At 43.7% G+C, this 22855-nt stretch overlaps 1 protein-coding gene across 1 annotated transcript in view; it reads left to right on the plus strand.

The window, feature by feature from the left end:
* bin3 (bridging integrator 3) overlaps positions 1-22855 on the plus strand; it is a 40502-nt gene that overhangs the window by 4743 nt on the left and 12904 nt on the right. The window contains exons 3-6 of the mRNA XM_029678012.2: positions 2473-2513; positions 7631-7692; positions 10235-10371; positions 14124-14164. Coding sequence (XP_029533872.1) covers positions 2473-2513; positions 7631-7692; positions 10235-10371; positions 14124-14164 — 281 coding nt within the window. The remainder of the gene's footprint in view (positions 1-2472; positions 2514-7630; positions 7693-10234; positions 10372-14123; positions 14165-22855) is intronic.

Raw genomic sequence — 22855 nt, forward strand, 5'->3', positions numbered from 1 at the left:
TAACATGCCAACATAAGAGCTTCCATTAGTGTTGCACCTTCAACACCAATGAAACCAGACAATAGATAATGAAATCATGTATAATTTCGCTAGACACTCGCTACCAGGCTTTATTTAGCTTGTTGTTGTATAGAGGCATACTGGGATCTTACAACAACTCTCTGTTTTACTGATGCGTGAGAGACTTTCAGACTGCAACAATCCAAGCTTGATATTTATACCTCTTTAATGGGCTTAAGGCTAGGCACTCTGGCCCAACCAATTAAAAATAGTCATTTGCATTTTGCTGTTAGAAATGTATGCTGTGTGTTTTAAATATGAGTGTCCTTCTGACGAAGATTGAAATGCCGTGGTGGCTCTGGAAGAGGATCAACATTTTCTTCTGGAAGACAAATTCAGGTTTAGCTTTTAAACTATGGATTTAGCTTTGAGGGAGAGCACCCCTATCCACACACTGTACTGGGCAGTGAAGGAGTTAGGCTTAATTCGTGTCTATGTGGCCTGTGGAGTGACTCCATAAACCTCCACACAATGTTTCAGGTCCCACAGAATTTAATGGAAAGCAGTTACCCAGCTTCTACTTCCAATTATTGATTCTCCAAAGGAGCCTATAATCAGCACATTCAGAAATGTTGTTTAAAATGTGACCAACTACATTTTTCACTTGTTACCCTTGGATTTTCAGAAATATATTGATATTGTATAAGGCGTATGAGTCTAGGTTCACAAAATGAGCATAGTGTACTAGAGGTAACCATCAGCAAATTGTCAGACAAGTTACTGTTACTCATCAATGAACCTGGGCAAGTGAGTCTGTGGGGTGTCAATTTGTCCAAGCCATATGATGAGGCTGAGGTTGCTGCCAGTGAGTGGGCACCCTCCTTAGGGGAAAACCACTTCCACAGTAATTTGTCTGACTGTGGCCCAGCAGCGGCAGACTGTAAGAACAGGCTCCTGGGCAGCTTCCTGTGACATCCCAGGCCAGACCCAGGGAGTGGGCTAGAGTACAGGGAGCCCTGTGGACAGCCCTCCCTCCGGTGACAGACGGGCAGCTGCCTGTTTATCCAGAAGCCCACAGAACCACAAAAAAGGAACCCCTGCTACCTCCATAATCAGCGCTGGCCTGTTCAATCAGTCTAGTCTGATCTGAGGCAGAGGAGGGTGTGGGCTTTCAACCAGACCTCTAGAACTAAAAACATGAAACAAATTAGAGGAACTGGAGTGACTTCTAATTGTCCAAGGACAAGGGGGAGCCAGTCTGCTCAGATTACGGGTTTATTGTTGGGCATTTCCATCGAAAAGGACCCATGAGCACAAGTTCCATATCAAATTGGGTGTCAAATGAAAGCCAAGAGTAGGGTTGCAAAGGGAGGGTATATTACTGGAAACTTTTGAAGTTGACCAGTAAACCACCACAATATTAGTGTCTTTCAAGGATTTTAAGGAATCTATCACAAGACATCTAGTGGCCCTTTTGGGTACTTCAGATTATCACAGGTGTCTGTAATTATCTCTGGCCCTCTGTGTGGCCTTATCACATGTAAAATGTCTGAAATAATTAACAAAAATTGAATGAGAAAGCTGTAAAATATTATCCTAAATATTAACCATGAACTTAATGAATACCATTGGTGTTTAAATTAGGGTTTCAGCCAATATCAAATATCCTTAATATTAGTTTACAAACTTATTTATTTTACTATGTCTATGTATTTGTTGTCAATGTTTTGACGTCAATCTCATGGCAGTTGTGAAAAAAGTCCAAAGTTGCAGAGTTAATAGAAAATAATGCCATTGTCGATATGGTGCTTTTAAAAAATTAATATGGCTATTTTCTCTTGAATAATATGGTCTATCTACTAGAAACTCATAGACAATATAAACACAGATAAAAAAATGAATGCTCCTGTATATATTAATCATTTCAAAAAAGTTATTCAAGTATAAATTACCAAAGTTACAGTAGATTGCCTTTCTGTTAATTACCAGAATTACTGAAGATTCCGGTAACTTTAGTAAATTACCACTAGCTTTTCAACCATAGCTAAGAGCCTATATTTTTGGGAAATTAAGGCATAGTATGCTCTGTGATTTCCAAACTTGCGGAACATGAGGAGATTGACTTTCATATACAGTACCAGTCAAAAGTTTGACACACCTACTCATTCAAGGGTTTCTCTTTATTTTGACTATTTTCTACATTGTAGAATAATAGTGAAGACATCAAACGATGAAATAACACACATGGAATCATGTAGTAACCAACAAATTGTTAAACAAATCTAAATATATTTTATATTTGAGATTCTGAGTCAAAGTGTAATTCTGTTACTGTGTAATTGGCCTGTCTCTCCAATAGCAGGGATATTTAGTATTTGGTAAGCACGTGTTAGGACTATAATGGGACAACATTGACTGAACACAAAGATGATAATGTTGTATCTAACAATAAGTTTCAATGTGTTTTTACAGGTTGAAAGAGACTTTGAACGAGAATATGACAAGCTCCAAAAGTAAGTTTGTTAAAGATTTAATTTGTGCTCTGTTTCCCATATGTATTATGACTGTGCGTCAATATTGCAGCAAAAAAACACATTGCAGACGAACACTGAACTGACACAGACCACAAAGCATTATGACTGCTATTTTAAGTGCAAATATTCCATTGATTTGTGGAGGTAAACACACATGCGTGTTATCTCAGGGTTTTTAGGCTTCCACATCAACATTTAAATAATTGTTTTCAACAGGAAAGACAATGTTAGACCCAATCTTTCACATCTCTCTTTTCAGACCCATGCAGAACTGAGTTGGGTTACACAATATAGATTGTTTGTGTGAAACCAAGTAGAGAAGTGTTCAAAGCATTCTGTTGCCCAAGACCTTCCGTGAGCTAGCACATAGGAGGCCCTCCCCTGCTGTGTGTCTTAGGTTAAAGAGACTCCCCGATGGGCCTGCAGACTGAGTGGGAGCGCTTCAAGGTTTCGTTGAGTAGGAGACGTGGCACCACAATATACCTTACACATGATGAGTAAGAGGAGCAGGCATATGCAGACGTCTTGGCACTCCCTTCAGATCCATATCAGGAACTCTTACTGAACGTAATTCTGCCATCTAGCTCTTTGAACTGTTGTTGAATTCAATATTTCTATTAATCTGACTGGAAATATAACCAGTGTCATTTTAAAGACCTCTCGGGGTCCAATTTGGCAAATTATTTCACATTAAGTCTTGCATCTCTAATCCCAGAGCAGTATTTGTATTTTTTACCTGAGATCAGCTGCTTATTCCATACTCCTATGGCATTATACCATAGCAGCAGGGAGTGTAGAGAGGCTGGCTGTTGGCGGCAGTAGAGGGCAAACTGTTGGGGCACCAAGCAGTGAGTAGCAGCAGCTGCTTCAGCAGGCATCCATTAACACCTTGTAGGAACAGACCTCTGGCACACCTGGCCGAGATCCAGAAGAGCCCTCCTCAGCCTTCACACTCTCCTGCCTCCTGTCAGATAACACAGATTGGACAAGGAAATGGGAAAAGCGTTGTTGTTTTTTCAGTCCCCCTCCCTTAATGAATCCCTGAAAACTAATGTGACAGCAGTCTCATGGGAGTTGCTAAACAGTCCCTCGTTTCCCTTAATTGATATAATGAACGACACACGATACAGCCTCCGTACTCTCTTAATTGCTATTTTAACACCCATCATTTGAATGAATGAGGAGGGATGATTGAAGACATAAATGCTTATATGCCAGAATTTAGTTGACCGAAACCTGAAGCAATCCTAGTATTTTTAATTAGCTAAAGGGATGTCATAATAGTGTGTTTTATATCAAATCAATGCAATTTGTAATCGTATTGAATGTTCCCGTTCATACAGTGCCTTCTGAAAGTATTCAGACCACTTGACTTTTTTCTGAATTTTGTTACGTTACAGCTAGTGATGCACCGATATGACATTTTTGGCCAATACCGATATCCGATATTTTCCTTGCCCAAAAAAACGAAACGGTAGCGATAATCGATATTAACATTTTTAGTGGCCTTTTAAGCATTCTAGTACAGTTAAATAACTAACACACACACATGGACTCAGCGGTCTAAGGCTCTGTGCAAGACGCATCACTACAGTCCCTGGTTCAAATCCAGGCTATATCACATCCGGCCGTGATTGTGAGTCCCATAGGGCAGGGCACAATTGGCCCAGCGTCGTCCGGGTTTGGCCAGGATAGTCCGTCATTGTAAATAAGAATTTGTTCTTAACTGACTTGCCTAGTTAAATAAAGGTTACACAAACACACCACACTGACTAAAAAGTTATTTTGTTGGCAGTTACGTATGTCCCCATTACCAGTAAAACATAATCAAAACCTATTTCTTTCACTTACTTGCTGTGTGGTTTCATTGTTCCATCGTTTCATTCTCAACCTGGATTTCTATGGAACGCTGTTTGGGTCTTTGCTATGGAATCCCTTTTGGGTCTTTGCGTGTCAAAAAAGAAAACAATGACCAGTAGATAACACTCTTTGACGTGTCAAATAAGCTTGTTGACCAATCAGGATATGAATATGACTGCACGTCACAATTTAACGTGTTCATACATTTTTTACACAATGTAATCAATGTGTAATAATTATTACTTGTATTTCATGCCACAACAATTCATCAGTACGTATGCTACGATGCTGGTAAAGTTGTCTCGCGCACCTAGAGTGCTGGTCATTAAAAGAAAAAGCTAGCTAGCTCATGGATGCAAACAATGTTCTTCCCCAAAAACATAGCAAAGCAACAATCTGTTTCAGTAGCTATAGTTAGCTAGCTAACTATATAGCTAGGTGTCATCATCTAAAATAACCCTAATTTATAAGACCAGTTTTTATTTGATTAATGGTGGTCGGACCCATCTATGTGAAGCTAGCCACAATAGGGATTAGCCGCAATAGTTGACTTTGCGGTTAGCCTTCAAAATAAAAGTATGGCATAACTCTACTATTTGTATTAATTTGCATCTCTGTCAATGATTTTGAAGGCTAACCTCAAAGTCCACTATTGTGCCTAATCCTTATTGTGGCTAGTTTCACAACTGGTAACCAAGTCCGGTCGAGACTCACTAGCCAGATGAAGCTAGCTGGCTGCTTATAATGTTAGCTTTGGGCAACACAGTTAAGTAGCTGGCGAGCTATTTATTTGAATGAACTGAAGTTCAATTTCAATAGGCGAACAACAAGTGGCAACCTAGCTAATACCTGCTCACAAGGATTCCTAAATCATTGCTAAGAATAATGAAAATGATTGCAGTTTCTACTGGTCATTGTTTTCAGGCTGGTTGTATTGGTGCTAGCTAGGTACCAAGCTAAAGCTAGCTAGCCCAGAAGTTGCGGTCGAACAAATGATGCTTTATTACCAACGCGGTATTGTAAACACATCGTTCGTGGCCTCTGTTTGCTTGTTTGCAGACTTTTTCTGTAAAGCTTTGACAGTGCTACTGTATCTTTTTTGACATGCAAAGACCCAAACGGCGTTCCATAGTATGTATGTCTTGAAGCTAACAGCAGTGACGCTATGACTGTGTAACTCCGCTAGGGCAACATCTGACAAATAGCGTACTTAGTAGTGTGTACCAGTGCTCAACCAGTTGGCGAAAGCCAACATCACTCACGACAGAGAACGGTTGATTGTCAAGGGCAATGAATTCCATTATCTTGGCTTTAATGGATTTCGCCTTTTCAGTTCTCTCGCTGAAATGTTCTTAATCTTTCAAATGACTGCTCGACTTCTTGACTGCTCGATCCACACAGCAGATATTGTGAGCTAGGTAATGAATGCTGTGTTGCACTTGTAGCGCAAACTACGCTATATAGGTATGCACGTCAGCTTCAACATCGGCGTTAAACTAGACATCTAGTTCACTGATATATCATATGCATCCCTAGTTACAGCCTTATTCTAAAATGTATGAAATATTTTTTTCCCTCATCAATCTACACACACTATCCCATAATGACAAAGTGAAAACAGGTTTTTAGAAATGCCTTATTTGAGCTCACGTGCATCCTGTTTTCATTGATCATCCTTGAGATGTTTCTTCAACTTGATTGAAGATAAATTCAATTGTTGGACATGATTTGGAAAGGCACACACCTGTCTATATAAGGTCCCATAGTTGACAGTTCATGTCAGTGCAAAAACCAAGCCATGAAGTCGAAGGAATTGAGCTCAGAGACAGGATTGTGTTGAGGCACAGATTTGGGGAAGGATACCAAAACATTTCTGCAGCATTGAAGGTCCCCAAGAACTCAGTGGCCTCCATAATTCTTAAATGGAAGAAGTTTGAAACCACCAAGACTCTTCCTAGAGCTGGCCGCCCAGCCAAACTGAGCAATCAGGGAGAAGGGCCTTGGTCAGGGAGGTGACCAAGAACTCAATGGTCACTCTGACAGAGCTCCAGAATTCCTCTGTGGAGATGGGATAACCACCTCTCCAGCACTCCACCAATCAGGCCTTTATGGTAGAGTGGCCAGATGGAAGCCACTCCTCAGTAAAAGGGGCATGACAGCCCGCTTGGAGTTTGCCAAAAGCCACCTAAGGGACTCTCAGACCATGAGAAACAAGATTCTCTGGTCTGATGAAACCAAGATTCAACTCTTTGGCCTGAATGTCAAGCGTCACGTCTGGAGGAAACCTGTGGGGATGTTTTTCAGTGGCAGGGACTGGGAGATTAGTCAGGATCGAGGGAAAGATGCCAGAGCAAAGTACAGAGAGATCCTTGATGAAAACCTGCTCAAGACCTCAGACTGATGCGAAGGTTCACCTTCCAACAGAACAATGACCCCTAAGCAACAGCGAAGACAACTCAGCAGTGGCTTCGGGACAAGACTCTCATTGTCCTTCAGTGGCCCAACCAGAGCCCGGACTTGAACCCAATCGACATCTCTGGAGAGACCTGAAAATAGCTGTGCAGCGACGCTCCCCATCCAACCCGACAAAACATGAGAGGATCTGCAGAGAAAAATTGGAAAAACTCCCCAAAAACAGGTGTGCTGAGCTTGTAGCGTCATACCCAAGTAGACTCAAGGCTATAATCGCTCCCAAAGGCGCTTCAACAAAGTATTGAATAAAGTCTGAATCCTTGTGTAAATGGGATATTTCAGTTTATTTTTAATGTTTAATACATTTGCAAAAGATTCTAAAAACCTGTTTTTGCTTTCTCATTATGGGGTATTCTGTGTAGATTGATGAGAAAAAACAACAATTCAATCAGTTTTAGAATAAGGCTATAACGTAACATAATTTGGAAAAAGTCAAGGGGTCTGAATCATTTCCGAATGTACTGTAGGTTATTTTGTAGGTGTTTATTTGTAGCATTCTTGTTGGACTGAGATCCCAGTAAGACTGTCAGTGAGTGAGCTCTGTATAGGCATTAGTGATTTGATCAGGCTGCACACAGTGGACCCTTTTTCTGTACTGCCCTCTGCCTACCCTAGCTGCTTAATGCAAACACATGATCCTACTGTCAGTTTGCTCTGTAGATGCGTAACTATACTTGGACTGATACTAACCAAATGTTATATGCTGTATTATTGTGATATCCAAGAATCTGAACTGAAAAAACTAAGTTTCCCTTATTTTACAGGTTGGAAGATCAGACAAAGAAGCTCCACAAAGACATGAAGAAAAGCACAGAGGCTGATATAGGTGTGTTGTTGACACAGTGTTCATATTTTGATCAGTCTCTGGAAAAAACATTCCCACTGATCATGTTTTCTTTCATGTACAAATCTTCTTTAAATCATTAGCTTTCTCTCATTCAATTAATCTCCTTCACACGCTCGGCATACATTTACTGACACCTTAATTGTTGTTGCCTATCAGGTTTTTCAGGGACAATGTCTCTTGTGCAATTTTGGAAAATGAGGTTACCCTAATTTCAGTAGCCCTTAAAAATAAGCAATGTTTCTCACACTCTTCCTACTCATAGCTTTCAGCTCACATTCTGTTTTACATTTCTACTGCTAAGAAAGATATTTATTTTTTGTTGGAGCTTTTGGAAATGGAAATGGGTATCTTTGGGAGGAGCAGTAGCAGAAATAGCCCCTGGTAGCGATCTACTCTGAGGGTGGAGAGGGGAAGGATGGGGGAGTGAGGGGCTTCATTTCCTCTGCTTTGTGCTCTGGAATATGGGATGATGCCTCAAAGTATCAGAGCTGTCAACATCTTGTTATAATTAATGGATTCCATCTGTTGCGCAGGTCCTTTCTCCACCAACTGCCACCAAACAACAAAGAGTGGACCTGCCTGCACAGCACAGTGTGCTCCACACAGCATTTCATAATGGCAATCATTTGTCTAGTCTATTTAAAGTAAGACGATGAAATTGTGGGCTCTTCTGGGGCAAGTCCACAAGTCATTAGAGATGAATCTTTATAGAGTCAGGATATCACTGGCCACAAGCCATTTATACCATTGGCAACACAAATCTTTATTACCTAACTAAAAATAGAACACACTATGGAATTAAAATTGAACTGTCCAGTGAAAATCACACTTTTAAAAGTTCATATTCTCATACCTAAATAATGTTGCTGACTCATTCTATACTCGTATTTGTGGCCAAAGTATACATTGGAGAAAAAAAACACTTAAAAAACCCACCTCAAACTTGTATCTCAAACAGACAATTAAAATAAAAAGCTTGCTATTTAAGCAATAAGGCATGTAAACGGCCAATATACCAAGGCTAAGGGCTGTTCTTATGCGCGACGCAACGCAAAGTGCCTGGATACAGCACTTAGCCGTGGTATATTGGCCATATACCACAAACCCCCGAGATGCCTTATTGCTATTATGAACTGGTTACCAAAGTAATTAGAGCAGTAAAAATAAATGTTTTGTCATCAGTGGTATACGGTCTGATACACCACAGATGTCAGCCAAACCACCCAGGTTATAATTCCTTATAGAACATGATGTCAGGTTGGCCCATTGGCTGAGTTTGCCAATCAGCAGTCTACTCGCATTAATATTTCTAATGATCGGTATGCGGCCACACCATTTTGTTGTTGAGGTACACAGAAAAGCTGCTTTTTTTAACATACTTAATTACATTTTTTTGTAATGTGTCTTTACCCGATCCTCAGAGCTCAGAGGCCTCAGTTGAGTTTGATGTGCGTTTTTTTATTTTACTTTACGTCTTATCAACTTCTCTGTATGTCCCCAGTGCAGCTAATTTATTTTGACAGTGATGCGGTGATCCGATATGTGCTCTGTGTCTAAGATAAAGTGTCAGGAGTGCAGATTAACTGTAATTGGCGTTGGCACTATAGAAACATTTGCACACATTCCCAGTGCTTTTGTGAATATTCATCACAGCAGCCGAGCCCACCACCCCCTCGACTCTCTCCAACTGATGCTGCTAATTCTCTATCCTACTTTTCCTTTTCGCTTATTTAACTTTTGTGTCTGTCAAATGCCCACAGTGTCAGTCCTGGCACGGGTACTCACCTCTGCTGCTAGCCATGCCCATCAAGCATGTCTGTGCCAAATAGCCAAACCAGGCCAAACATTAATAATACCGAATGTACATGTAACTGCCAAAATAATGGAAACACTTGAGTAAGTTATATATTTGCAAAGTATATTGAAAGCAGGGGCTTTCACACAGGTGTGGTTCCATCCCATCGTGCTCAGGGAAGGCTCATGTATAACATTTCTGCGCAGGCAATTATTTTGGCTACCATGGCTATAGGATTATACAATGCCCCCATCCACAGGGCATGAGTGGTCTCTGAATGGTTTGATGAACATGAAAATGATGTAAACTAAATAACATGGCCATATCAGTCACTAGATCTCAACCCAACTGAACACTTATGGGAGATTCTAGAGCGACGCATGAGACAGCTTTTATCACCACCATCAACAAAACACCAAATTATAGAATTTCTCATAGAAGAATGGTGTTGCATCCCTTCAATAGTTTCAGACACTTGTAGAATCTATGTCAAGGTGCATTGAAGCTGTTCCGGCTTGTGGTGACCCAATTACACTTTATTTAGTTGTTTCCTTTATTTTGGCAGTTACCTGTATGTTTCTCCATTCCTCCGTTCTCTATTCGGTTATGGCTTTTTTCTTTCTCTCTATATCTCTCTCCTTCCCTCCCTTCCCATTTCCCTCTTTTTCAGGACCAGTTTTACCATTTGAATACTAATATTCTCTGCCTGTTTTATATGTCTTTCAGCGATGTCCAAGGCAGCAGTGAAGATCTCGGGTGACCTGCTCAGTAACCCGCTGTGTGAACAGGACCAGGCCTTCCTGGAGTCCATGACGGCTCTGGACACAGCCATGAAGAGGATGGACTCCTTTAACCAGGAGAAGGTCAGTGTCAGGACCTGTCCGTGCTTCTCTCACACTGCCTCACACCACAGCCGAGTCATTCTCCTAGATTGTATTCTAAGTGGGGTGCATCGAAATTGTCTATTGAAACCAAAATAAACGATATACTCTTTTAGGCAGGAAGACCTATACAGTGGTAGAATAAACCCTTCTCCAGCCTAGCTTTCACAGCTCTACCTATGGGCATTTTATTCAGTATTCTGACAGATATGCCTCTCTTCAAACACTCAAAGGGCAGAAACCAAAAGGGTTTGATTGGCCTAAGTGTATTTTCATCATTGTCAATATTGCGTAACTGTGTGAACGAGAAAAAAATCATCTCACTCAAGATCTCTTCTCGTCTTTTGAAAGCGCCTCCAGCAGCACACTGGTCTATTAGCTGCTCATCTTTGTCAAATATCAGAGAGCTGTCGATCGGATGCATTTGTGACTCACTAGTGTTTAAAATAACTGGTACTATGGAATAGCTTCACTTGGGAATGTCACAGGCTGTTTTAATGGGATCTGTTCTCTGCATGATCTTCCCCAGTCCCTCTCTGTGAGCAATTCTACTTCTGCTCTTAGCTCCTTTATGTTATTTGCCATGTGTGCTTCACATATTGGATTAAAATCATCGCTGCAGGTAATTGCTAAGGAAATCATAGGGTTGGCATTGCATGTGTTTCTACAGGGAATTGCACTGTGAGAGGCAGCTCTGTTAAGGTAGAGAAGTCAGTCACACAGGGAATCACACTGATCATCAAGAATGCAGAAGAAAATAAATAGTACGAGACCTGATTATACTATATCTTCAGAAGAGTGCTTTTGCCTTTGACTAGTTTTCCCAGCATCCTTTTATTTGCTGGTGGCTTTACCTTGAGTGACCAATGTTCATCTCTGTACATATTCTGAAGATCTCTGTGAATTCCTTTCAAGCGCTCAACAACAAGGCATTCTTCAAGCAAAGACTAGAGACATACACCACGTAAACTGTTCTCAGATGTAATCAAGATATACAGTAGCCATTTGAAATGACTGGACAAAGTTAAGTGTGGTGACTGCTTGAGGTTCACAGCTTGTGACCTATGGTGGGTTGCTTCTTAGTGGTCTGCCAAGAAGAACAGTCCTTCAATTTTGACTGTATTTAATATGGAATACATTTTAACATCAAAATCCTTTCAGCTCAAATTCTGGAATCTTTACAAAAGCAGAAGCATTGCCAATATTTTCTACCCAACTGTTATGAAATGTAGGCAATTAAGAGTATCCATTTTCAGTCTGCTTTTCTCTTTCCTTCTCCACTTCCCTCTTAGTTAAACAGTGTCAAGACCCTAAAGGGTAGTTAACATCTCTTACTGTTTTCCTCTGAGCCCTCTTCCCTTTGACTACGCTAATAACCTTCATCACCTTCACACAACCTGGGAGGCCAGCTTTGCACTACACAGCATTCATCTTGTTGGACTATTTGAGCTTTCCAAATCATCTCGAATTGGTTTTGAGCTACTTTGAGTCATACGGTCAGGAACAGCTAGATGTCAATGCGGTATTGTATTTCTTTAAAAAAAAGAAGTTTTAACATCTCTGGTGTTTTGCCGGTCAATAACAAAAGGTGCAGGTTTGCTCTACAGTGTGTAGGAGTGGAGGCGTTGGCTGGCTCCATAGGGTGTAATTTCCTTTCTTGGCTTCATGGCCATGGTCTGCTGGACAGGGCTCCAGCCAGGCAGCATGGAGCCAAATACACCTTCTCACTTCTGGAGGCGAAGCAGTTAGAAAATAATACAAAATACATGATTCTCCATCATATCCAGCCTGCTTGTTTTTTTTCTTCGTGATTTTTAAGTGGCCTTCAGAGAGAGTTTTGACATGCAACCCTTCTGTTATCACAAAATGGTACTTGAGTTTAGGGGCCTCCTTTTTCAGCCAGTCTCAGTCAGCAAGATGTTTAACATGACCGTGTTCTGCTACAGTATGTTTCTCTGTGCTGCCTAGCTTGGCATTCGTTAAACTGGTTGAAACCTGACGGCAAAGCTTTTCTAGGCCCTTGGTTGGTCAGTTGGTTCAATATTTGGAATATCACCTCAGGAGTCCAGAGTAGTTAAAGCCCAGCGCAGCTCACCAGAATCATACTCCACCAGCTCTCCCTCCAAGCTGGCTGTTCTTCCTTCTGACGGCACCGCCAACGACTCAACTGCTCAAGCAAAACAGACACCGAAGCAAACATTCTTTGCTCGCCTTGGTGTTGAGATGATTCGCCGCGGGGGCTGCGATTGAGCGAGCGGATAAAACGTGCAGGGATAATGAAGGCAGCAGTGGCCCAGGCCTGTGTGTTTATTTCTGGGGCTGAGGAGGGCGTGGAGCCCCCCCGGCATACTGCTGCTGAAGTCAAGCCCTAGTGAAAATGGCGGCTGAGCAGTAGCGGATGCTCCGTTTGGAGGGGTATTGATTTCCTCCTCGATCTGCATGTATTTTTGGGAGGCCTGTGTGCCGGGATGGCCTCTGCCCCGTGACTCACTCACAGAGACTGCTGCTAGAGCTCCGGCCTCAGGCACTGCTGGGCCTCAGCTGAATAGTCCTGCCCCCCTCTCTGTGGGAAAGGGCAGAGGGTAGAGGGCACCAGCATGCTTAAGCAAATGTGCTGGTGTTGTTCTCCCTGCTTACTGCATGCACTCACCTCGGCAGCAGCGCAGCTCCAGCCTTTTCACTCTCCCAGGGAGGGGGGGATGGTGTGAATATGTAAAACAGAGGAAAATGTGAATTCCCATGTACTTATTTGTTATTGGTTCTCTCAAACTACATTCATTCGCATTATGTATTTGGAAAGATGCCTTGCGATTGTTTGTGTGTGTGTGTGTGTGTGTGTGTGGGTGTATATTCTCAGAGACTGTCAGGGCATTCACAAAGCTTTGCTGTTGTACAGTATTTGCTTCTTATGTTCTGTGATTGACTATCCTTCCAATAACTAGTGAATGATTGATTAGTTGTACTAGGCTCATTGTTCTCATGGAGCTGTCACTTCATGGAGTTGTCTTGCCACTTTTATTCCTCATTGAAATTATTTGAACGATACTCTTCACTGGAGATGTTTGCCGGGTTAACTTAGCGTTCTGTCAGAGACGTAGATCTACGAGTCATTTTGAATCTGCAATGTAAATGACTTTGTAAACTTTATTAAATGTTTGCCAACTTCTGTCGATGAGACTTTGGCACCCGGGCTGGAGGCCTTGAGATGAGATGTTCATTTACTTCCACTTAACAAAGCCCCCCCCCCCCTTCCCCTGTCGGCTCCGAGAAGGAGAATGCAGGAAAATATAAACTGTTATTGTTAAAATGTTTGTTTGCAAAGAACTTTCATCTTGTAAGGCAGCCCACCCTCCGCAGGATTTGAAATCAGTGGGGCTTAGCTTTCATGTCCGTCCCCTGACAGTTGCATCCTTTTGTATTCTTCAGCTCTATGAATATTCAGGTGTTTCTCCTCGGGGCTTGTGTACAATAAAAGAGTCAACGTCACAAAAGTTTCTTGCAACCTGCCTCACCTCCCTCCCCTCTATTGTCTTGAGTGCTCTGTTTGAAAATACACAATTGTTGATTTTTTTTTTTTATCATGCTGTTAATGAGTGGGACTATTTTGTATTTTGTTCAACTTAAAGTAATTAACTTTGACAACACATTTCAAGTAATAAAGACATTCCCTTTCAATTTAAGAGAAGTACTGGACTTTTTAAATGAATGTTTGACCCGTGTTTGTTCGTCCATAGGTGAACCAGATCTCAAAGACGGTGATCGATCCTCTGAAAAAGTAAGTGTCTATCTGGACCTGCACCTCTCCTATTGTCTGCATATTTTTAATACATCACAAGCAGCAGCTGCTGTGTCTTAAAAGCTGCTCTGTCTGTAGAGTGGGAAGGAGCACACACTTAAGGGGAGCTTAGCATTAGCTCCAGAAGGCTCTGTAATAAAGCATAGTTGATAGTAAAACTGGACTGGACTGGGGAGTGAATGGGGCTGCTGTGGTGGTGTGTCTGGAAGAAAGTTTACTTGGTTCCCCTTCCCTACTCTCGCCCCCGTCCGTCCAAGCACCACACTATACACACACACACACACACACACACACACAGTGCAGAGGCGGTAGAGGGAGTGGCCAGGCCGGGAGCAAGGATCCCACCCGTCTTCCGTAGTGCTTGTTAAGGTCCTACTTCCTCCTGCTGACCCCTCCCCGGAGGCTGTTTTTTGGAGCGGGGTGTGTGTGTGTGTGTTTGAAAAAGAGAGACTTGGTGCGCTTGCCAGTGTCTGTCTGGTGAATTTGTGTGTTTATCTTTTGTTTATAACCACAAATCGGTCTGAAATCCCTGATCTTTTCATATCAAACCCTTCACAAAGTGAACTTTGATGGAACATAAGAATGCTATGAGTTAGTGTATGTGTGCGTGTGCTATTGGCCTCTTCCTCTTGTGTTCTGGTGCCGGAGCTGTGACAGGATGGAATGGTTCTAATTTCCTCTTCCTGGTGGGCGGCAGGCGGACGTGTGGGCAGGCCCTGAATATGGCAGAGGGCCCAGCTTCCTGGGCCAAGGGCAGGAGATTGGCTGGAGAGCAGGACTTGTCTCAGGACAGTACACACATACCGCATTGGACAAACACGTTGTGGGGAGTCACTGTACTAACAGGATGGGCTCTGAGGCCAGATGAAGTTAGCCTCTCACTTATATGAGATTGAAATAGGTCAGGAAGTAGTAGATTTAGTCCTGCATGCATAAACAATGTTTTAAGATGGGGAATACAAGCAGTCAGCCCTTTTGCTGTATATGGCGTTGAAGCACAGCGTAATGTAATTAATCATCGAGGTATAGAGGACTGATCTATTAAGCCACCATACATTAAGCTTCCATTAGTCCACCAGTAACTGAATGTTGACCATTGTTTCTGAAGTCTCAGTACTCTTTTGATGTTTTTGTGTCGATCTATAAGAACATGTGTGGAATCTTAAATGGAGCAGAGAATGGTCCGAGCCTGGAAAGTCTCTTAATGGAGGGTTTTATTTGTCCATTCAATGGGCTGTGCGTGTACGTGCCGGCCGGTGTGTATTCACATTTAGGCCACACTTAGTTGGGTCATTAACACTCACTGTATTAACACATCCAGGAAATAATGAGCTCAGAAAGGTCAGTCTTTCTCCTCACCCCTCTCCCTTTCTTTCTCTTCCTCTCCCTTTCTCTCTCTCTCTCTCTCCCTTTCTCTCTCTCCCTCTCTTTATCTGTCTCCCTCTCCCTCAGTCTCTCCCTTTATCTGTCTCTCTCCCTGTCTCCATACCTCTAACTCTTTCTCTCTCCCCGTTTTTCTTTCTCTCTGTCTCTCTCCATCCATTCAGCGGGATCAGTGAATGACATCAGTCTGTTTATGTGGAGGGAGGGGGAGTGTGTGGGCATGAGTCGTTGCTGTTATCTGGGCCTCCTAGCCGAACCCGTTCTGCTCCATTGCTCTTTTGGGTAAGACTGAAGGCAGCTCTATCGTAAAGACGTGCTCTGGTCCAAGCAGTGGCAGGGCAAACCAGCACTGCTCCTTTAAGCTAGCAAGGCTGGGAAATGGACTTCCCCGACACTCTGGTTAATTTAGCCTGCTATGGGAGTTAAAGTGCTGTTGGATTTCTGTTGTTGTGAAATAGTAGCAATTAGATGTGTTTAAGGGGATGACTCAAAATGACAGCCTATAAACTAGCCTATGTTTTAATCACAGAAATGTTTTTTATTTGTATGTTTTCATGTTCAGTCTAGACTCAAGCCAACCCCCCCCCGCTGCCTTATCGGGGGTTTTCTGCTCTTGCCATTTTATATTTGGTGGATCAGGTATCTAGCTTGCGTTAGTCCTCTCACTTTCCATTAAGAGTCAAAGCATAAGGCATGTTGCGGCAGAGCAAACCTACCCTCTATCAAAACGGAGGTTCTGCTGGCACATATTCAACATACTCTGTCTTTACACTTTTTACACCTAGCCTACACAACAAACGGCAAAAACATAAACGCAACATGCAACAATTTCAAAGATTTTAATTCAAATCAAATGTTAATGTGAGTGTAGCGAAATGCTTGTGCTTCTAGTTCCGATAAGGCAGTAATAACCAATGAGTAATCTAACTTAACAATTTCACAACAGCTACCTTATACACACAAGTTATGCCAGCAGCATACCCCCCTGCATACCACTGCTGGCTTTCTTCTGAAGCTAAGCAGGGTTGGTCCTGGTCAGTTCCTGGATGGGAGACCAGATGCTGCTGGAAGTGGTGTTGGAGGGCCAGTAGGAGGCACTCTTTCCTCTGGTCTAAAAAAATATCCCAATGCCCCAGGGCAGTGATTGGGGACTCTGCCCTGTGTAGGGTGCCGTCTTTCGGATGGGATGTTAAATGGGTGTCCTGACTCTCTGAGGTCATTAATAGATCCCATGGCACTTATCGCAAGAGTAGGGGTGTTAACCCCGGTGTCCTGGCTGTTTAACAGTCTGATGGCCTTGAGATAGAAGCTGTTTTTCAGTCTCTCGGTCCCTGCTTTGATGCACCTGTACGGACCTCGCCTTCTGGATGATAGCGGGGTGAACAGGCAGTGGCTCGGGTGGTTGTTGTCCTTGATGATCTTTATGGCCTTCCTGTGACATCGGGTGGTATAGGTGTCCTGGAGGGCAGGTAGTTTGCCCCCGGTGATGCGTTGTGCAGACCTCACTACCCTCTGGAGAGCCTTACGGTTGTGGGCGGAGCAGTTGCCGTGCATCTGTAAAAGTTGGAGTGCTTTTGGTGACAATTCGAATTTCTTCAGCCTCCTGAGGTTGAAGAGGCGCTGCTGCGCCTTCTTCACCACACTGTCTGTGTGGGTGGACCAATTCAGTTAGTCCGTGATGTGTATGCCGAGGAACTTAAGACTTTCTACCCTCTCCACTACTGTCCTGTCGATATGGATAGGGGGGTGCTCCCTCTGCTGTTTCCTGAAGCCCACGATCATCTTTGTTTTGTTGACGTTGAGTGTGAGGTTATTTTCCTGACACCACACTCCGAGGGCCCTCACCTCCTCCCTGTAGGCCGTCTCATCATTGTTGGTAATCAAGCCTACCACTGTAGTGTCGTCTGAAAACTTGATGATTGAGTTGGAGGCGTGCATGGCCACGCAGTCGTGGGTGAACAGGGAGTACAGAAGAGGGCTCAGAACGCACCCTTGTGGGGCCCCAGTGTTGAGGATCAGCGGGGTGGAGATGTTGTTACCTACCCTCACCACAAGGGGGCGGCCCGTCAGAAAGTCCAGTACCCAGTTGCACAGGGCGGGGAGCTTGATGACGAGTTTGGAGGGTACTATGGTGTTAAATACTGAGCTGTAGTCGATGAACTGCATTCTCACATAGGTATTCCTCTTGTCCAGATGGGTTAGGGCTGTGTGCAGTGTGGTTGCGATTGCTTCGTCTGTGGACCTGTTGGGACGGTAAGCAAATTGGAGTGGGTCTAGGGTGGAGGGTAGGGTGGAGGTGATATGGTCCCTGACGAGTCTCTCAAGGAGGATGTGGCTGGGGATGCCGTTTGGGCCTGCAGCCTTGCGAGGGTTAACACGTTTAAATGTTTTTCTCACGTCGGCTGCAGTGAAGGAGAGGCCGCAGGTTTTGGTAGCTGGCTGTGTCAGTGGCACTGTATTGTCCTCAAAGCGAGCAAAGAAGTTGTTTAGTCTGTCTGGGAGCAAGACATCCTGGTCCGCGACGGGGCTAGTTTTTATTTTGTAATCCGTGATAGACTGTAGACCCTGCCACATACCTCTTGTTTCTGAGCCGTTGAATTGCGACTCTACTTTGTCTCTATACTGACACTTAGCTTGTTTGATTGCCTTGCGGAGGGAATAGCTACACTGTTTGTATTCGGTCATGTTTCCGGTCAACTTGCCCTGGTTAAAAGCAGTGGTTTGCGTGAATTTTGCCATCAATCCACGGTTTCTGGTTTGGGAATGTTTTAATAGTTGCTGTGGGTATGACATCGCCAATGCACTTGCTAATGAACTCGCTCGCCGAATCAGCGTATTCGTCAATGTTATTGTTTGACGCAATGCGGAACATATCCCAATCCACATGATCAACGCAATCTTGAAGCGTGGAAACAGATTGGTCACACCAGCGTTGAACAGACCTGAGAGCGGGAGCTTCCTGTTTTAGTTTCTATCTATAGGCTGGAAACAACAAAATGGAGTCGTGGTCAGCTTTTCCAAAAGGGGGGCGGGGGAGGGCCTTATATGCGTCGCAGAAGTTAGAATAACAATGATCTAGGGTTTTACCAGCTCTGGTAGCACAATCGTTATGCTGATAGAATTTAGGGAGTCTTGTTTTCAAATTAGCCTAGTTAAAATCCCCAGCTACAATGAATGCAGCCTCAGGATTTGTAGTTTACAGTTTACATAGAGTCAAATAAAGTTTGTTCAGGGCCATCGATGTGTGCTTGGGGGGGAATATATGTGGCGGCTGTGATTATAATCGAAGAGAATTCTCTTGGTAGATAATGCGGTCGACATTTGATTGTGAGGAATTCTAAGTCAGGTGAACAGAAGGACTTGAGTTCCTGTATGTTGTTATGATCACAGCACGTCTCGTTAATCATAAGGCATACCCCCCCGCCACTCTTCTTACCAGATGTTTGTTTCTGTCGGCGCGATGCGTGAAGAAACTAGCTGGCTGTACCGACTCCGATAGCCTGTCTCAAGTGAGCCATGATGTCTCTCTGGAAGGCTACCCTTGCTCGGATTTCATCAACCTTGTTGTCAAGAGACTGGATATTGGCGAGTAGTATGCTCGGGAGCGGTGCGCGATGTGCCCGTCTCCTGAGCCTGACCAGAAGACTGCTTCGTCTGCCCCTTTTACGGAGTCGTTGTATTGGATCGCCGGCTGGGATCCGATCCATTGTCCCGGGTGGTGGGCAAAACACAGGATCCGCTTCGGGAAAGTCGTATTTATGGTCGTAATGATGGTGAGTTGACGTTGCTTTATGTCCAGTAGTTCCTCCCGACTGTATGTAATAAAACCTAAGATTACCTGGGGTACCAGTGTAATAAATAACACGTAAAAAAAATAAAAATACTGCATAGTTTCCTAGGAACGCGAAGCGAGGCGGCCATCTCTGTCGGCGCCGGAAGTCATTGAGTTACTGAGTTATAGTTCATATAAGGACATCAGTCAATTGAAATAAATTTATTAGGCCCTAATCTATGGATTTCACATGACTGGGAAAACAGATATGCATCTGTTGGTCACAGATACCATACAAAAATAGGTATGGGCGTGGATCAGAAAACCAGTCAGTATCTGGCGTGACCACTATTTGCCTCATGCAGCGCGACACATCTCCTTTGCATAGAGTTGATGCGGCTGTTGATTGTGGCCTGTGGAATGCTGTCCCACTCATCTTCAATGGCTGTGTAAAGTTGCTGGATATTGGCAAGAACTGGAATACGCTGTCATACACGTTAATACAGAGCATCCCAAACGTGCTCAATGGGTGACATGTCTGGTGAGTGCAGGCCATGGAAGAGCTTGGACATTTTCAGCTTCCAGGAATTGTGTACAGATGTGAGCATCTGCCCACTGAAGTCGGTTACGACGAGCATGCAGATGAGTTTCCCTGAGAGGATTTCTCGCAGTTTGTGCAGAAATTCTTCAGTTGTGCAAACCTACAGTTTCATCAGCAGTCCGGGTGACTGGTCTCAGACGATCCTGCAGGTGAATAAGCTGGATGTGGAGGTCCTGGGCATGCATGGTTATACGTGGTCTGCGGTTGTGAGGCCGGTTGGACGTACTGCCAAATTCCCTAAAACAACGTTGGAGGCAGGTTATGGTAGAGAAATTAACATTCAATTCTCTGGCAACAACTCTGGTGGACATTCCTGGAGTCAGCATACCAATTGCACATTCCCTCAAAACTTGAGACATCTGTTGCATTGTCTTTTATTGTCCCCAGCTCAAGGTGCGCCTGTGTAATGATCATGCTGTTTAATCAGCTTCTTGATATTATCTTGGCAAAGGAGAAATTCTCACTAACAGGGATATAAACAAATTTGTACACAACATTTTAGAGAAATATTTTTGTACATATGGAAAATATTTTATTTCAGTTCATGAAACATGGGGCCAACACTTTACATGTTGCATTTATATTTTTGTTCAGTATACTTTTGTATTTTCATTACTCAATCACAAAATATGCATAATTTATGAGTAATCTTGGCTTTCAATGTTAGTCCCTCATTTCATAGTGAGATATGGGAGGTCAACATATTCTTAGAGATACCTTTTTGTTATTTTAGTAATGTGAAATTGACGGTGTTAAGTGGAGCGGTCAGTGAGCCTGCCAGACTAAGGTTCCTCCGAGGTCTCTGGTCAGCTCCAGCTGGGCTGGTTGGTCCAGACTGGGGTTTGGCTGACTGTCGGGTTGTGTCGGTCCAGCTATGGATCAGCTTGTCATAAACAAGCTCTGTCGACCAGTTGCTATTTTCGTCCACCTGCTATTTTCAGCCAGCCGCCACACCCTAAATGACCAGTCACACAGACGGTGGTAGTGAGCCCTTGGTCCAGCAGAACCTGGGCTAGACACGGCTGGAGTAAATATAGGCTGGTCTGGAGCTGACCGGTCAGTCCAGAGACATCTAGGGAAATGTCCAACCCAGCCAGCGATCCAGCCCAAACTATCATTACGCACCGTGTACAGTGACCTTCAAACACAGCCACTGTCACTCCACTACATGAGTTACAGTTGAGTCAGACAGGCTCCCACAGAGCTCCTCTTTAGACAGTCTGAGCACAACATGGACACATTGGCATCCTCTTGGAGCTCTACCTCTAGGTATAAAAGCATTGGGACAGTGAGGAGATCATTAGGGTGGAAGGACGGGATCAACTTCTTATATCGGCTCACACAGGTGTTCTCTCAGTCACATCATTAAGAGGAAGGACTGACTGTCGCCACTACCAGATACCGCCTACCTACAATGTGATCATGTGTGAGGGTGACTAAGTGACCTAAATGCTGTCATTACTACTCTATTGCGTTGCTGTAGTCATCAGACATCATGGCACCTCATGACACCATGCAGAGGTGGTGTGAGGTGATGTGCTCTGGTGGAGGAGAATGCGGTCAGCCTTTGTGCCTTTTTAGTGAGCCAGTGTGGTGTGTAATGTCATGGACCAATGGAATTGTTTCAGAGTGCACTCGTGCCTAGAGGGTGGTTGCATAATCCCCTGGCACTCGAAGTATGTGAACACTACACTGGAGCAAGAGGCAGATAGTAAACTACTAGAGGAAGGCATCCACTCTGCGCTGCCTGCTGTTAACTGAGCCAAAGTGATGTTTTATAAATGAAGGAAGAGCGTGGGCTGTGGGGCTGGGCTCTGTGACGTCGCCAAAACGATACAAGGCCGCTCCCTTCTCAACTTCCTGTGGGAAACAATCCACAGCTTGTCTGAGGCCCAGTTCACGTCACACTGCCCTCCTCCCAACGGCCCACCCCTTCACAGGGCTTATTCTACTCTACTAAGGCGTTGAGGACGACTGGATTTCACAACCTTTTGTCAGGTCCATTGTCAATTCCCTTCACCTGTTGTATAGTAAGTAGTGGGAAAGGAAGATTGGCTCATTGTTTGAGGAAAAGGTGAATCACTGGCACACTACGCTAGTGAGAGTAGCATACCAAGGAACTACGCTATAGCTACAGTGGGGCAAAAAAGTATTTAGTCAGCCACCAATTGTGCAAGTTCTCCCACTTAAAAATATGAGAGAGGCCTGTAATCTTCATCATAGGTACACTTCAACTATGACAGACTAAATGAGAAAAAAATCCAGAAAATCACATTGTAGGATTTTTAATGAATTTATTTGCAAATTATGGTGGAAAATAAGTATTTGGTCACCTACAAACAAGCAAGATTTCTGGCTCTCACACACCTGTAACTTCTTCTTTACGAGGCTCCTCTGTCTTCCACTCGTTACCTGTATTAATGGCACGTGTTTGAACTTGTTATCAGTATAAAAGACACCTGTCCACAACCTCAAACAGTCACACTCCAAACTCCACTATGGCCAAGACCAAAGAGCTGTCAAAGGACACCAGAAACAAAATGGTAGACCTGCACCAGGCTGGGAAGACTGAATCTGCAATAGGTAAGCAGCTTGGTTTGAAGAAATCAACTGTGGGAGCAATTATTAGGAAATGGAAGACAACAAGACCACTGATAATCTCCCTCGATCTGGGGCTCCACGCAAGATCTCACCCCGTGGGGTCAAAATGATCACAAGAACGGTGAGCAAAAATCCCAGAACCACACGGGGGGACCTAGTGAATGACCTGCAGAGAGCTGAGACCAAAGTAACAAAGCCTACCATCAGTAACACACTACGCCGCCAGGGACTCAAATCCTGCAGTGCCAGACGTGTCCCCCTGCTTAAGCCAGTACATGTCCAGGCCCGTCTGAAGTTTGCTAGAGAGCATTTA

The sequence above is a fragment of the Oncorhynchus nerka genome, linkage group LG13, assembly GCF_034236695.1.
Source record: "Oncorhynchus nerka isolate Pitt River linkage group LG13, Oner_Uvic_2.0, whole genome shotgun sequence".
NCBI classification, from domain to species: Eukaryota; Metazoa; Chordata; class Actinopteri; order Salmoniformes; family Salmonidae; genus Oncorhynchus; species Oncorhynchus nerka.